The sequence below is a fragment of the Budorcas taxicolor genome, chromosome 2, assembly GCF_023091745.1.
Source record: "Budorcas taxicolor isolate Tak-1 chromosome 2, Takin1.1, whole genome shotgun sequence".
NCBI lineage: Eukaryota > Metazoa > Chordata > Mammalia > Artiodactyla > Bovidae > Budorcas > Budorcas taxicolor.
In genome coordinates, this window is record NC_068911.1 from 23,848,453 (window position 1) to 23,865,835 (window position 17,383).

The 17,383-nt window shown below is 38.1% G+C and overlaps 1 protein-coding gene across 2 annotated transcripts in view; it reads right to left on the reverse strand.

Moving 5' to 3' along the window:
• Positions 1 to 2,659: 2,659 nt before the first annotated feature.
• The window catches only part of ANKS4B (ankyrin repeat and sterile alpha motif domain containing 4B), a 51,356-nt gene continuing 36,632 nt past the window's right edge, over positions 2,660 to 17,383 (reverse strand). The window contains exons 3-4 of one of the 2 annotated variants that reach the window (XM_052662382.1): positions 13,839 to 14,072; positions 2,660 to 4,794 (exon numbers count right to left, since the gene is read on the reverse strand). In XM_052662382.1, the coding sequence (XP_052518342.1) occupies positions 3,720 to 4,794; positions 13,839 to 14,002 (1,239 nt within the window). In that variant the 5' untranslated portion in view covers positions 14,003 to 14,072 and the 3' untranslated portion in view covers positions 2,660 to 3,719. Of the gene's footprint in view, positions 4,795 to 13,838; positions 14,081 to 17,383 lie in introns of both variants that reach the window. The other variant, XM_052662376.1, reaches the window with a different exon arrangement.

Below are 17,383 nucleotides of genomic sequence, written 5' to 3' on the forward strand. Positions count from 1 at the left end.
TCTCTTGCCAGAGAGACGGAAGGCTGTATACTGGGTAAGCAAAATTTATAGATATCCACTGCAGTGTCAGTGCTGAAAAGGCTGTTAAGAATCATCTAGTCCAGCCTCTTCAGCTTAAAGATGGGGAAGCTGACGTGCAGGGGTGCTTTTCTCAGGTTCCCTGAATCACTAACAGAGCTGTGTTGTCCATGTCCTGCCAAAGACCCATTCAAATTCTCCCTCTCCAAGGCTTGCCTAGGCTGGTGCTAAGTCAGCAGAAAGAAAAGCATATTATTTTGCTTTGTTTTCTTACCCAAATTCCTCCTGGCAGGTCCTCTTCATGCTCTATGTAGCTTAGCCAAAAGTTTGGCATGTCAGCCAGGTTGTCTAGCCTTTGCACTAAAACAAAATACCCACGTGATCTACTCTGCACACCTCAAGTGACTATGGAATCTTTGGGGGGATCTTAATGGTCACAACTCTAAGGAATGTGTAAAGAGGGTGTCTGATAATGAGATTACCAAAAACACCTTAATTCATTCATAGATTTCTTCTTTCATTTTTAAGAGTTCCTACAATAATTCGTGCTAGGCTGCTAACAGAAAAATAATAGTCCTCACCCCAAAGAGCACAGATAACTCTCCCCAGCTATTTAGAGTTAGGGCAGGAAATGGATCTAGAATAGACTGTGCAATAAGAAGTTTTTTGCCTTTCAAGGTTATTCTTTTCCATTTCACATTGCCCATCCACCTCAAATGCTTGCTTTGTGAACTACTGAGGTCGACAAAAATCCTAGGAATCAACAGACCAGAGTAATCTGCATCCTGCCCCCAGCCTAGGCATCACATCCAGTTGTTTAGCAATGTTTATTGATTATCTGCTGTGTGACGCATCGGCACTGGGTGAATATCAGTGAATATAAGACAGGGAAAATTTCCTGTCCTAAAGGACTTTACATTGTAGTAGAGCAGAACCTAGCTTCTCTGCTAGGGAAGTGGGCAGAGGAGAATTCCCAGGAGCTAGAACTCTTTAATTTGCCTCCTTTGCGCCTTCATATGTTAAGTTGTTGGTTTTGTTTAGTGACTAAGTCATGTCCAACTCTTTGCAACCCCATGGTCAGTGGCCCACCAGGCTCCTCTGTCCATGGGGTTTCCTAGGCAAGAATATTGGAGTAGGTTGCCATTCCCTTCTCCAGGCAATCTTCCCAGCACAAGGATTGAACTCAGGTCTCCTGCATTGCAGGCAGATTCTTTACTGTCTGAGCCACCAGCGAAGCCCTCATATATAAGAGCCAAAGTAATTCTGTTTGGTTCTTACACTTTAAACCAATTTTGCAATAATCACTGATATAGAATTTACCCTTTAAGTGGAACAGGAGTTACTCATGGAAAGGTAGATGAACCTATGGAGTCTATAAGCTGGAATACTTTAATAAAAATATAATGCAACCATTTGGGGGGAAAAAATACCAAACAACCCATGTTAGCCTCACTGTTTTATGTTATTAACTGTTATTACATAAAAAGATTATGTTTGCACCTTCCTTTTTTTTATTCAGCAATTTAATTGAAGTTTTATGTGAGGTTTTAAAATCTACATGTTCTTCAAATTCATATCCCTTTTCTCATCACAGAATTCATGTAAACTCTAATGGAATTTTCCTGGTGAGAGCTTCCAGTCCTGCTGGGCAAACATCCGCTTCCCATATTTCTGAGCAAATTGCTACCTCTCCAGTAGGGCAACATGGAAAAATTTCAATTAGAAACAATCAAATCCCATGAAGCAAGACTAAATCCTATAATGCTGAATTCCAGTAACATTTTTGCCGGCCTATCTTTTCTCATTTTCCCCAAGAGTACTTTTCTATTTCCTATTCTGTCTTCCAAGTACCAAAGCTGGTTTCCAGCTCAAAATTCTTTGTACCACCCCCATGCCACCTCTCATTTGCTATAATACATCATCAAGCTTTCTCTATTATTTTTAACCTCTGACAGTGATATACAAAGCACTGCTGTAAAGCATCCTTTTTTGCTAACAGGAGAACTCTCCTAGTGGTTTATATTTCTCTTATATCCTAACAGTGTCTCATCGGGTAGATTCTGGCATCTACTTGGAGAGAGGACCCTGGCCTCTACAATAATGAAATACTAATAGAGAAGGACTCAGACACTACTACTTTTTTTTGAATGCCTTCTAAAATTGCTTTCATGTACATTATTTCATGTACAATTGCAGTTTATTCCAGAACAATGCAATGTGATATTTATAAACATAGTAATCCCGTAGTGTAACATATTTATTCAGTGACAACTTTCAGTCTATTGATTGAAGAAGAATGTACCAGTTGTTCATCAGATTTAAGCATTTGTATCCTCCATGGTTCCTCTTGAAGTAACACAAACAGCTGTGAATAAGGAAGCATGCTGAAGCTATATCTATGTTATACATGTAATCAGTGGTAAATTCCATTTAATGCATGTCTGGCTATAAAAATCCAGTGAAGCTTAACTATTCAAGTAGGGTTTCATCTTGAATTTGAGATTACCATTCAAATAACAGCAGCAGTGTTAATGTTGACAGTTTATATTGTAGAACCTACATGTATTCAGATGTGCATAAATGGTGATAGACAACAGTAAATAAGATATATATATAATAACCATACAAAAATTCAACTTTTACAATTGAATTTTCCCAACAAAGAACCTAGATTTCTTTTTCCTTTTTAAGTTTCAGGAGGCACTTAGGCTTAGGAAAAAATCATCTAACCATCTAAAAATCATCTAATCCTCTTTTCTGTATTTTTATTTTCCACTCCCTGTCTCTCTTGTCTTAAGGATGATCTTATTCTGCTAAGACTGCTGTAACAAAATATCACAGACTGGGTGGCTTAAACAACAGAACTTTATTTTCTTATAGCTCTGGAGGATGGAAGTCCAAGATAAAACAGTTAAAAAGTTTGGTTTCTCTTGAGGCTTCCTTTTGTGGCTTTCAGATAACTGCCTTCTTGCTTTATCTTCACATGGCCTATTCTTTCTCTTCACATGGCGATGCAAGCACATCGCCAGTGTGTCTACCTCTTCACAGGATGACTGGAGTTAGAATCCCTAGACTCAAGATCAGAAATTAAGCATATAAATTTTGGAAGGACAAAAATTAGTCCATACAGGTACCGTACATTCTATTTCATCTCTCTCTCTACCTGACATTCTCTCTGTTCCCAAGTAGGAATGTTACAGACCCATTTCTATTCCTTGTAAACATGTAAACATCTACTGATTGGGGTTAGACACATTCAAGTTGGGCATCAAGCCACAGGCCAGTGGAGGAATTTTAGTTTCCATCAACAGGTAAAGGCATGGAGCTAAGGATCAGAAATTAGGCAGCAGCTAGTGTGATTGGAGACTATAATTTTAAGTTCAGAGTTAGGAAATAAAGTCTTTTCTATTCTCTGTCATCCATTCAATCCTTTCTATATTCAAAAATATCAAAAAGACAATTGAAGAGAAATGTCATTTCCTTATTCCCATGTCTTACCTCCTTGAGTGGTTTATATGAATTTAGGTACAGAGTATTTCTCAGAATAGAATTTGGGCTTCTCTCTTAGGTGGACACCTCCAAACCCCTAGAAATCCAGTAGTCTGGTATTGGGTATAGAGTAGGTATTGCCTGGAATATCTCCAGGGGGCCACAGCATCACCCCCACCTCTACAGACTCACCCCATTGACCCAACACTCCATCAGAGGTTGGTGTCAACCAACTGCCCAGGCTGTTGTAGCACCTGTTTCCTTCTATTTATGGCATTAAGAACTTTCTTCCTGGGACCCAGCTGCATGTGTATGCTCTGAAGGTCCTCATCAGAGCAAAGCAGCAGAGCTTCCAGATCAATTTGCTCTCTCATGAAAATAGGAAGGAATTCTTCCAAGTAGTGGGACTGCAAGAACACTTCCAGGGCAGTAGCATCAACCACATCTTCCTCCCATTCCACTTCATCCTCATCCCAGGGCAGATCACCTTCATGGTTGTTTTCCTCTCCCTCTTCATCAGCCTCAGCTTCTCCTTGTCTCTGAAACAGTTCACTGGGTATTGTAAGCCCCAGCTCTCTCCTGCTGTCTGAGATGTCTTCAGGGCTGAATATTCTATTCCTTCCAAAAACAACATTTCCTAGACCTGGACGGTTGAGAATGGATTCGTGTTGCATACAGCTGTCCCCCTTTGCAGACAACTGGAGCTTCTCTATGAAGTCCCCTGAGAATTCATCTTCCTCATCCTCTCTGAACACTTCTATCACATTCTTCTGTCCACTTCTGCTCTCATTCCCTAACTGCTCTGCTGTATCTTTGTTCTTCTTGAACTTAAGCTTGAGGGTATCTTTAATACCCTTAGACAGTGACCCAAATGTGTTAGAAGCAGAAGCATTTGAAAGCAATGACCTAGTGAAAGTTCCCTTGGCAGAAGAAAGAGTCCCAGATTCCTCCTTGCTGTATGTGCGGGCCATCTTATTTTGGTGCTTCTCCTGGAGCCTCTCACACTCTTTGATCTGCTTCTTGACATTCTTCTGAGCCTGCTCCTTCTGTCTGGTGACTTTCTTGGGGTTCATGATGTTCTGGGCAGTGGCAGCCTTATCCAGAAGAGCAACACATTCATTCTGCTCTCTGCTGGCAGCAGCATCCAGTGGAGACTGTAAGTCATTGTCCAGAGCAAAGATGTTGGCACCAAAGTTGATCAGGAATGAGACGCAGTGGGCATGACCGTTGGAGGCTGCATAATGTAAAGGAGTATTTCCCCAGATGTCACATCTATTAGGGTCCCCTCTAGAAGAGAAAATATAAACAATACATACTAATTTTCTCTCTGAAGATGAGGTCTAAGAAATAAAAAAATAAAGAACAAAATGCAAGTTAATCTTGCCTTGACATTGTTACAAGATAACTTCAAAAGCCCAGGTATGTCACATTTAGGTATCACGTGGCCAGAAACAATCCATATCTACCCTGTATCTCATTTTTCAAAGCAAAAAAGCTTTCTAAGAAACTCCCAAAATGAGTAACTTTCATGTCTTATTGGCCAGAATCAGATCACATACCTAGGAGAAAAAAAGTAGAGCTACCTTATTTATCTAAGATCAATTAGATGTTTCCCCTAGATAGGATTACCCCATGCTATGCTGGTAAATGTTAACAACCATCTCATTAAGGGAAAAGAATCAAACACTGATTTATATAGCATGTGGTGGTAAATACACCACCTCAACACATTTTAAGCACTAATATGACATTACTGGACACAGAATTTGGAAGAGAGGCATAGTAGCTATTGATTATAAATTATTCCCACAACATAGATATTTAATAGATGTAAACAATCTTAAGAGCAAAGATAATAGTAAAATGTGGTAAAATAATTAGAAAGGAATAAGTTTTGAGTATTACCTTTTTAATATAATTTATTAAATTTAAGTTTATATAATTTTATTTTTAATAATGAATTGTTTATCTGATTCAGACTTCCTAGAAACTTAGCAATCATCTCTCCTGAGCTTGTTAGATAGAGCTGGTTCTGAAACCATATCCTGTACCTTAAAGGATCAAGGTTCATAAGGTAGAAACAAGATAGAAACAAAAATGATAGTGTCAAGAACACCAAACCTGTTTCACAGAGTACCAGGGAAACCACAGATGTGGAAACAACTTGCAGAAAGCCCTTCCAACTGAGCATGAGCATCACACAGACGCCCTGAGGGACTTGAATGACTGATAGTGCACTCTGGATATCACAGACTGAAAACCCATTACATGTTACGTACTGGACCCTTTCACCTCTAAAACTGCACATGTAACCCATGAAGAGGCATGAAGGACGGTCCAGCCTTCACTCTTGAAACTTACATTGAAACTTAGACTTACTTTCCATCATTTGTTTCTAAGCAGCCTCCCCCTCTTTTTCCTTACTTCCACAGTAAATACCCCATTCAAAAGCCAATCAAGGAGATGAATCTAAAACAGTGCCTCTGGTCTCCTTGTTTTCCACCCTTCAACAAAACCTTTTCTCTCTGCAAAGACCATTGCCTTGGTCTTTCCATTGCACAGTGGGCAACAAACCCACTTGCTCAGTTATAGTTCCAGCACACAATTGTTGCCCTCCTCTGAGTCATAGGTAAGGAAAAAATAACAACAAAACTGGTTTTCCAACAGCAAGAAAGAAAAGAGGAATGGATGTTGGGCAGGAAGCAGTGTCTAATACAACTAATATTTGTACAAAGGGTCTATTGATTCTGCACTTTACTTTCACATAATAATGAATGGTTTGGGCATCCCTAATGGCTCAGATGTAAAAGAACCTGCCTATATGCAGGAGACCCTGATTTGATCCTTGGGTTGGGATGATCCCCTGGAGAAGGGAATGGCTACCCACTCTAGTATTCTTGCCTGGAGAATTCCATGGATAGAGGAGCCTGGTGGGCTATAGTCCAAGGGGTTGCAGAGTCGTACATGACTGAGTGACTAACACTACAATGGTTTAAGGTAGAATTGGGGGCAATATTAGATAGCATTAAGGGTACATGGTAGGTAAAGAAGATTTGTGGAATGAATGTCTACTAGAATCCTGCCCCAGGCTAAATCACCACCCCTTGCCCTTCTCCTGTGAGGCCTTAAGTTACAAAGAAGCATAAATGAAAAGTAATAACTTACTGTTAACTATGGCTCTGACCCCAAGCCACTGTTGAGAACTCTGATAATACAAGTACTAAAGGGCACCTTCCTTTGCCCTAGTCCAGACTCCAAAATCAGGATCTCTGCAACCTTTGGCCAGGCTAGCCCCATGGGATGGCAGGAGAGAGAGTCTGAGAAGGTGTTTAACATTCCTGGCAAGCAGCAGGTGAAACAGGAGAAAAGGTCCATGCCCTTGCAACTGGCATGTTAATACACTGTGTCCTTCTGTTCCTTGCTATTTAAAGTTTGGTCCATAGACCAGCAGCAGTAACATCACCTTCAAATTTTTTGGAAATGCAGAATCTTGGACCTCACTCCAGACTTCCTGAATCAGAATCTGAAGTTTAACAAGATCGCCAGGTTAAGTTCACTGCAGGTTAAGACCTGCACTAGTTAAGGTGACCCAACCAGTGTCCTATAATTTAGTGAATCAGATTTGTATTATAATTCTTCCATAGGAAACTTTGGTTTCTTCATTCTTGTTCGTTACAAAGCACTTACACATTCACTGCCCCCACCACCACTACCACCAATCACAATTTTTCTCTTAAAAAAGAAAAAGAACAACTCTCAGAGGGGTAAATAAGACCAAGCACTCAGTTGATTTGCCCGCCAGTTCACTGCAGTACACTTTGGATCAGGCCTGCCTGCATGTCTAATGGTCTCTAACACAATATGGTCTTATGTTAACTCACCTCAGCTTTACATTTTATCTACAATGAGGCCTCAAGTTCAATTTTTCTAGGACTCATTGTCCTCATCTATAAATTGAGGATAATATTGCCTACTCATTGAACTATAATATGAATAAAGTCAACATACATAAAGCATTAGAAAAGTGCTTGGTACATAATGAATACTAAATAAATTTTACCTGTTATCATTTCCTTTGACTCTAAACTCAAAACATTTAATTTCATATATTTTTTTCTTGTACCCATTCTGGTAGATTCCTGCAACACTACAATAACTCTTCTGGCCTTTCAACACTTATAATCTTAATTTGTCAAGTACACCCTGCCCTGTTTAGATAATATGTCTCAGAGGGCAAAAGCCATGTGTTTTGTCCTTTGTATGGTATCTTCCATATCTCCTAGCAGATGTCTCAAAAACAACCCAAAGAAGCCAAGATGTGATGTAACTAACTTAATGGGGCCACGTTTTTTTTTGTTTGTTTTTTTTTCAACAAAGTCATAGTTAAGTTCAAGCTCCATCTACAAAGAACAGGCATTGTTCAGCTGTGGCTAATTGCTATCCTGAATAAAAGCAGACACAATATTGCCAGAGCTTCCATTTTCCAAATAAACCCAGAAATCTAGAATTTCAGGTGAAGCTTTTTGATTTTTAAATGTTGGCTTAAATTTAAGAGAAAATTACAGTGAGGTCCAAATTAAACATGCTTGTGGGCTAGAGCCAGCCATAAGGTGACAGTTGGCAACTTCCTTCTGAGGAGAGAGAATAGCGAGTGTAAGCAGATGCACATATAGGTGATATGACATATTTGGGACACCAGAAATATACTCAGTGTGGCCAGAGATAGAGGAAGGGAAATAAGTTCAAAGAGGAAGGAAAGAAAATGAAATTGAATCTAAGGAAAGCAAGTATTAAATAACACGGTTCTGTTGCACAACCCTTTACAAAAGGAGTCTGGTCAGTCTGCCTGATTAGTTGTCTTGGATCAAAAGAGACCTCTTTCAATCTTAAAATAGTTGTATATCTTAGGGAAGCACAGTACCCTCAAAGATGGAATTTCACTTTTCATTTATTTTAACCAAACACCACATTCAAAAGACTTCAAAGAGAGGTTGTAAAACATCTAAGACATTACTGCAAATATAAACATATGGGTTAAATTTGCCTGATATTAGATTGAGTAAGTTAAAAAAGAAATCATTGAGAGGAGTGAGTTTGGGTGAGGATGTTACAAGTATAAAGAGGTTGGATTAAATCCACATGCTTCAGGTCATAAAACAGTGGAATTTTCCCCACCCAAGGGAACTTAAATGATCCTTCAAAAATGGGAAGAACATGAAGAAAACCTGAGGTGACCCTTAAAGATTGTTCCTCTCTTAAGAAACACAAAATTCCAAATTTAAAGATGAACCTGTCAGTAAGCTGATTCATGAGTTGCCCTGGAACATTTAAGCTATTTCCACTTGCAGAAATTCTATTTACAGACAACTTTCCAAATTGATGTACTACTTACATTAAAATTTTTTCTATTGACAATTTGGGGGTTCTTCTTAACTCTGTCTTTCAATCGGTGTCCTTCACAATTTTTGATAGAACCATTACACATCACTGTCCAGATATTCAAAAACTCATCCCCCTCATTTGTTGATCTGAATCCGATATTGATGTCATATTGTTTCTGTGGTCTAAATTCATAAAATTTTTATTTGATTTTTTTCTATCCCTTTTTTTCCCCAAAGAGAAACTCAATGAAAAGATTTTAAGTAATCATATTTTGCCCTTGCTTTTTGGTAGATTAGTACACTTTGGAAATAATTTTTAAACCTGGATTTTTATTATTGTTGCAAAATAGGCAATTTTCTTTTATTAAATTACTCTGAGCATCTGTTCCATTTCAATTTCTCCTTTTGAAGTTGATTTGATTTTTTCTGGAGTTGTTCTCAGAAAAAAAAATCACTTTTTCAAAAAATGTTTTTCTACATAAGAAGGAATATTTAGACTCATTAGTAATCAAATAAATGCAATTGAAAGTAATATACCACCATCTGTTTGCCTATCAGATAGGCAACAAATAAAAAGAATAATAATACTCAGTTTTGTCAGGAGTGTGAGGAAATGAATGCTGGAGGAAGCATAGAGTGGTTCAAATTTCCTGGCATAGTATGTGCCAAAAGACTGTAAAACATAGTGCTCCTTTGAATCAACAATTCTGCTTTAAAGAATTTATCCTGAGGAAACATCAGACACTAGTGCAAACACGGGTCATCAAGGATGCTCATTCCACCTTATACAAAAACTGGGTTCAAATTAAATGTCATGAACAAATAAATGATTAAATAATTGTAATGAAACTATTAAGTAGGATACCATATAGCCACTGAAAATAATGTCATGGATCTCTCCTTTTAACTGCAGATGGTCAATACTATATTATTAAATAATTAGAAATATAATCCAGAAGAGTTTGTATACTGTGATTGCCTTTGTGTGTGTGTGTGTGTGTGTGTGTGTGTGTGATTGCCTTTTTAAGGGCTGAACATAGGTATATTTAAGTGTATGTTCTTAAAGGGAAACATCTGAAGGAATATATACCCAAATGTTAAGGACTGAGAATTCATGTGATTTTTGCTTTATTAAGTATATTGTCCAATATGATGTGAAATGTTAGAAGAAGTTTGTATTCCTTTGAGAATCAGAGAGGAAAAAAATTATTTTCATTTTAGAAAATGAAACTTTAAAAAAGCCATGCATGTTTTAAAAGCAAAATTAAATTCTGTATAACTGAGGCCATTTTCCCAATGTAAAACATGTAATTATTGTTTTCCATCTTTAAAAGTAAAAAAGGAAGAAAAACAGTTTTTAACAAAGCCAGAGTTTGGATATTGTTGCTTGCCACATGATCCATAATTCAATCAGGTAGAGACAGAAAGACACTAAAATCATCAGATTGCAGTAGACCTCAATAACTGATTAACATCTAAATTCCATTTTTGATTAGTTTTACTTTTTAGCCCCCTTAAATGTAATGGGCATTTTGTTCTCACACAAGTGCTTAAAGATTGGCTATGATCAAAATCTGCCTGCAATGCAGGAGACCCAGTTTTGATCCCTGAGTTGGGAAGATCCCCTGGAGAAGGAAATGGCAACTCACTTCAGTATTCTTGCCTGGAGAATTCTATGGACACAGGAGCCTGGTGGGTTACAGCCTATGGGGTCGCAAAAAGTCAGACACAACTGAGTGAAGAGCACACACATGCAGTGATCAAAATGGGTGGTGACCTGTGAAAACCTTTTTATATAAGACATTTTTATAAGTTTATACCAGGCCAACTTAACAGATCTTAAATGCTTCTGGAGTGAAGGGAAAAAATCTGGGATGTATTAGTACTGATCCAGAAGACAAGAGTTGAGAAGGAAGGACTAACCAGGGTTAGAATGTTGATGCTCATAATCAGTTTTTAATAAATACCAAGCAATGGACTGGATTTTGACATTATATTGAGAGAAATTACCATGCCAAATAAATACATAAAAAGTAGATTATATATACAAAATGCTTAGGGACAAATGACGAGCCACTTGGAGAAGACATAGTTAGATCACACTCTCAAATCTTAAATCAAAGAAATAAAATATGAGTTATTTAAAATAAAAAAAACTAAAAGTACTCAAGAAAATATGTGTCAATATTTAGGCATGACCTCAAAGTTGGAATTACATAGTAAAAGTGATAGACTTAAGTACATAAATATATATATTTAAATTTATATTTTCACTGATATAAATATCTGATGTCAAAAATATGAATTATGATTGTGAAAATATTTGGAAATACAGTGACAAAGGCTGATATTCTAACTTTAAAAAATCAATGAGAAATGTTGAAGGCTCCAATATATAAGTAGGACAAGGTTATAAATACTTAGCTCACAAAAGTGGAAATACAATGACTTCAAAATATAAAAAAATTTCAACCCTGCCAGTAATCAAAGAACATTAATATATTGTCCATTGATATATCACTTCAAACCTACAATGTTGACAGAAATGGGTGCTCACTTTCTGAAGAGTAATTTGTCAATAGACACCAAAAAAGTCTTTAAATGGTATACGTGCCAACTGATCCAGAAATTTCACTTTGAAGTATTTGTTCTCAAGAAAACATGAGCAAAGATTTACGTACAAGGATAATTATCACAGCACGATTTAGACCATGGGAAACAAGCTAATTGTCCAAAAGAGAGATTGACTAAGAAATATATTTATATACTATATTCATTAACTAGAATACTAAGAAGTTCCTGAAAATTAAACTGTAAAAGAATATATGCTAACATGGAAAAAATGTTTATGATATATTGAGTTGTAAAAAACAAAACTGCATACCACACAAAAAGTGTTTACTTACTATACTATTTCATGTATATGTACAAATAGGCATGCACAATTATTTATATATAATATATACATTTTAATATATGTGTGCATATATTTGTGGGTTCTATATATATTTTATACACACTGTATATTTGACATAACAGGATATCTTATTCTTTATAATCTGTGTGCATACATATAGTTTAATTTGGGGGGCTTAGTTTATGTTAATTTTGTCATACGTAAAGACCATAGTACAATTTGTATAAGAAAATGTTTCAGGCTTACAGAGAGAGAGAGAGAGAGAGCATAGGAGAACATCTAGGTCTTCTCATTTAAATTGGACCTTAAAATGGGAAAGGGTTTTCAGCACTGGTTGTGAAATTGTAACTGACATCTTGTACTTCCTGCAGAGGTGATATACTTTGAGTAGGTGAAGAAAGTTTGGGAGAAGAGGAAAGATGATACAGTGTTACAATCTGGAAGAGTTTGGCTGAAAGGGTCAGGGTAGAGGGTGATGTCTAGAAAAACAGAAGTTAAAAGGGATGAAGTACAGCAGTTCCACTCACTTCCTCATTTATAGTCTTCAACTCAGGAACTCTCTCCACCTTTGGTTCTTTAACTCCTTAAAGTGCCTCTCACTTCAATAAAGGATGCCAACATCCAACATCCTGTCAAAACCAAACTTGATCCTCCTCTTCCTTCTACCCACTCAACGTTCAGTCAACTATAACCAGTTCTACATCCAAATTGCCATCCATCCACATCTCTCTGTTCCCACTGCCACTTTTCTAATCCAGTTTGCCCCTCATCTCAACCATTTGAACAGTCCCTGAACATTTTCTTTAACTGCTATACAACTGCCTGAGGAAAATTTCGTAAACAAAAAGCTACCAGGTGGCTCCCCTGCACAAACCCACCACAGTGCCTTTCCGTATCTTTGGGGAAAGTTCAATTCCTTAAAAGAGTCTACAAGACTCTTGTGTCTGGCCTGCTCACTTACAACTTGGCCTCTCCCCACTGAAGCCATATCCAGCCACACTTGACCTCTTCAGGGCCTAGAATACAATGCTCTTCCTCAGGAGAAACACTTCCTTCCACCCTCATCTGGCCAACTCCTTATCATTCAAACTCCAGTTTAGATGCTCAGGAAAACCTTCCCTCACTACCTAGATTGGGATACCTGTCTTATTTATTTAGTGTTCTCTCTTTACCCCTTTATAACACATTCATGACATTTCCTCTCTCAAATCTAATCACCATTTGAAGATGGGAAGAATCATACTTCTCTTGTTGATCTAGCAAAATGGCTGACACAGAGCGGATATAGGTATTAATAAATACATACATTATATATCAATATGTATAAATTCACTTGCCTCCTTTACTCACATTTTCTTTTTTACTTTCTTTAGTCTTCTTGGAGTTATAGTTGTCAATGGTGACTAGCCCCTCCAGCAACATGTAGAAGGCAAGAGCTAGCTAATTTCTGCTTTAGAATTTGAAGGGAGAGTATATGTACATGTATGTATTTGACAGCCAGAGTGGTAATTAAGATAATCTGAAGGTCCCTTTTATAGCTTATAAAGCCAGAAATTTCATCTAAGAACCAAGAGCTTGCACTTCGATTGAGTGTTTTTTTTAAGGCTATGGGATTTTAATGGCACAGATGAAAAAACAAAAAACAAAAAACACATCATTTATTCCAATTATACTTGATGTCTTAAAACCGGGTAGATCACTGATCTTTTTAAAAGAGTCAAGCATTTACAAGTCATGGAAAGAAGTTTTAAAGCCACAGAATTCAAATACCTTACCCTCAAGGGAAATAATAGTGACTTAGAGTTCAGGACTTCTGTGTGTGTGGCTCATAAGGGATCAGCCACCCCGTGTTGCAGTTCTCAGTGTGGAAAGAGAATTTATCACTGGGAAATTTTCTCATTTCCTCTAAAAAGGCAATTTTTACACAGACTAGAATGAGAGCAGAGTATTTTCACTAATTCCCTGCCTCTTGCTCCTATCTGCAAAATCCTCCCATAAACAGTTTCCAGTCAAAACCATTGGGTTGAACTTACCCTCTGCTGCAGATTATTTCTAGGGCTTCCAAGTTCCCATGGTAGGCTGCTAGGAGTGTGGGAGTCATGCCATCTTCATCAGAAAGATTCAGATCTCTCTTCGTAGCCTCCTTCAGAAGTTCCAGGTAACTATCACTAGCAGCTTGGTGACAGCGAGTGGACATTTTTCTGCTCTCCGAAGCTTTGCCAAATATCACTGTCTAGGCGGAACAGGATGCCAGTGAAGCAGCCTTCCTACAAAGCTGGTTAATCAGTGACAAGGAACAGAGTCAGCCCAGGGCAAAGCTCACTCCAGCCTCCCTCCATGGAAAGCAGCCAGAACGATTCACAGCACTGAACTTAGACCTTTTCTCTCTGGAATAGCCATGACATTGAAAATTGAACACTGCTGTGTTCATCTTGAATGTCTTAAAAGAGACATTTTTCTTGTCTCTTAACAAGTTTTGAATGTAATATTGGTCATCTAGGCACAGAATGAAGAAAATAATTTCAAAACAACTCAGAACTAGGCTAGCTCATTGGAGCAGTCCATTTTTCTAAAGTGCTGTATTGACGTATAATTGACACATTATGAAATTCATCCATTTTTGAGGGCAAAATTCAATAATTGTTACTAAATTTAGAGTTATGTAATTGTCATGATGAAACCAAGCAGGCCCCTGTAGGAACTTCCCAGAGACAAACCCTCTCCTTACCACTCCACTAACTCTTGTTTGTAGAAAAGCTGTAGCCTTCTAGGCCCTTGCCAAGTTCTAAAGAGCAAATTTAATCAGAGAAGTGAGAAAAGGTAGAAACAAAGAAAAAGTCAAGCAAAACAAAATAATAATTGTTTAGCCATAAAACAAAGTCAAGGGCAGTTAGTTCCTCCTTAATGTTTATAGATAATATCCTAAACAACATGCTTGAGCTATTTTGTAGACACTAAACTCCTCACTAGGTGGAAAAAGTTAACTGCATGCTGACCATCAACACATAGACTCCAAACCAGTTGGAACCAGAAGGTTGATGACTGAGATTTTCAAAATGTCACCCTGTTACTTCACCAATAACAAATCAAGAACTGTGGATGAGCTGGTCACACACCCTGTGACCCTTTTCTTCACACTGTCTTTACAAACCCTTCCCTGAAAGCCACTGGTGAGTTTGGGTCTTTCAAGTAAAAGTTTTTGCTTGACACCCTGTGTGGCTCAGACGGTTAAGTGTCTGCCAACAATGTGGGAGACCTGGGTTCAATCCCTGGGTTGGGAAGATCTCCTGGAGAAGGAAATGGCAACCTACTCCAGTATTCCTGCCTGGAGAATCCCATGGATGGAGGAGCCTGATAGGCTACAGTCCATGGGGTCACAAAGAGTCGGACACAACTGAGTGACTTCACTTTCATTTTCCCTGCAATAAATACTGCATTTTCCTTCACCACAGCCTAGTGTCAGTGGATTGGCTTTGCCACACAGACAGTGAGCAGACCCAACTTCTGTTTGGTAACAACCATAATCCAGTTTTATAGTATATCTGTAACACCTCAAATATCCCTCATGCTAATTTGTAATCACTCTTCTTTCTCACTCCCAGCCTCAGGAAACCACAAATCTGTTTTATGTCTCTATAGATTTGCTATTTGTAGGTATTTCATGTAAATGGAATCATACAATATATAGCCTTTTGTAGCTTCACATAAATTTTTGAGGTGCATGCATTTTACAGCGTGTAACATTATTTCCTTCCCTTTTATTTCTGAATAGTATTCTGCTATACTAATACACCAAATTTTCTTTATTCTTTCAACAGTTGATAGACATTTGAATTGTTTCCACAATTTGTTTTTATGAATACTGCTACAAGTTTTGGTGTGGACATATACTTTCACATATCTAAGGTATAAATCAACAAATGGAATTGCTCAATTATATGGCAATTTATATTTAACTTTTTAAGAAGTTGACAAACTGTTTTCCAAAGTGACTGTATAGATTTTCATTTCCATCAGCAATGTATGAAACTGTTCAGTTCAGTCACTCAGTTGTGTCTGACTCTTTGTGACCCCATGGACTGCAGCACATCAGGCTTCCCTGTCCATCACCAACTCCTGGAACTTGCTCAAACTCTTGTGCATGAAGTCAGTGATGCCATTCAGTCATCTCATCCTCCATCGTCCCCTTCTCCTCCTGCCTTCAATCTTTCCCAGCATCAGGGTCTTTTCAAATAAGTCAGTTCTTTACATCAGGGGGCCATAGTATTAGAGCTACAGCTTCAGCATCAGTCCTTCCAATGAATATTCAGGATTGATTTCCTTTAGGATTGACTGGTTTGATCACCTTGCAGTCCAAGAGACTCTCAAGAGTCTTCTCCAACACCACAGTTCAAAAGCACCAATTCTTCAGTGCTCAGCTTTCTTTATGGTCCAACTCTCACATCTATACATGACTACTGGAAAAACCATAGCTTTGACTATACAGACATTTGTCAGCAAAGTATGTCTGCTTTTTAATATGCTATTGAGGTTGGTCATAGCTTTTCTTCCAAGGAGCAGGTATCTTTTAATTTCATGGCTGCAGTCACCATCTGCAGTGATTTTGGAGCCCAAGAAAATAAAACATGTCACTGTTTTCATTGTTTTCCCATCTATTTGCCATGAAGTGATGGAACTGGATGCCATGATCTTCGTTTTTTGAATGCTGAGTTTTAAGACAGCTTTTTCACTCTCCTCTTTCACCTTCATCAAGAGGCTTTTTAGTTCCTCTTCACTTTCTTTCATAAGGGTAGTGTTATCTGCATATCTGAGGTTATTGATATTTCTCCCAGCAATCTTGATCCCAGCTTGTGCTTCATCCAGCCTGGCATTTTGCATGATGTACTCTGCATATAAGTTAAATAAGCATGGTGACAATATATAGCCTTGATGTACTCCTTTCCCAATTTGAAACCTGTCTGTTGTTCCATGTTTGGTTATAACTATTGCTTCTTGACCTGCATGCAGATTTCTCAGGAGGCAGGTAAAGTGGTCTGGTAATCCCATCTCTTGAAGAATTTCCCACAGTTTGTTGTGATCTACACCGTCAAAGGCTTTGGTGTATGAGACTGTTAGGGAAATTGAAATGGAGAAATTCTTGTTCAGTTTTCAGAAGCAGGAGAGCAGGCTTCTGACCTTGCTGCTGACCTGCCTGTACACTACTCAGACTCCATGCCTGCCTGCAAGCACAGAAAGCCAGGCAACCCTTTAGATAAGAAAGTAAGTGGCTCTTGGAATTCTTGTGCCCCTGAAGGTCTGGCTAACCACATGGGGTCTAAAGAAACCCTTTGACTCACAAGATAAATGGCACTGTCAAAAGGTTAAAGTAAAACAGGAACTGCATTTTAGTGTGCAAACTTTTGATAATATCAGTTTGCAACCTAGGATTATAAGCAGGAGTCCCTGAAAATGCAATTTGAAATCTCACCAGTGGAGTGGATACACTGCCCAAGGTCATTTCCTAACTGGGACTCCACATTGCTGTTTACGAGGGACTTCCCAGTGCTGTTTAATTCTGGATGTTGATCTGTGCAATTTG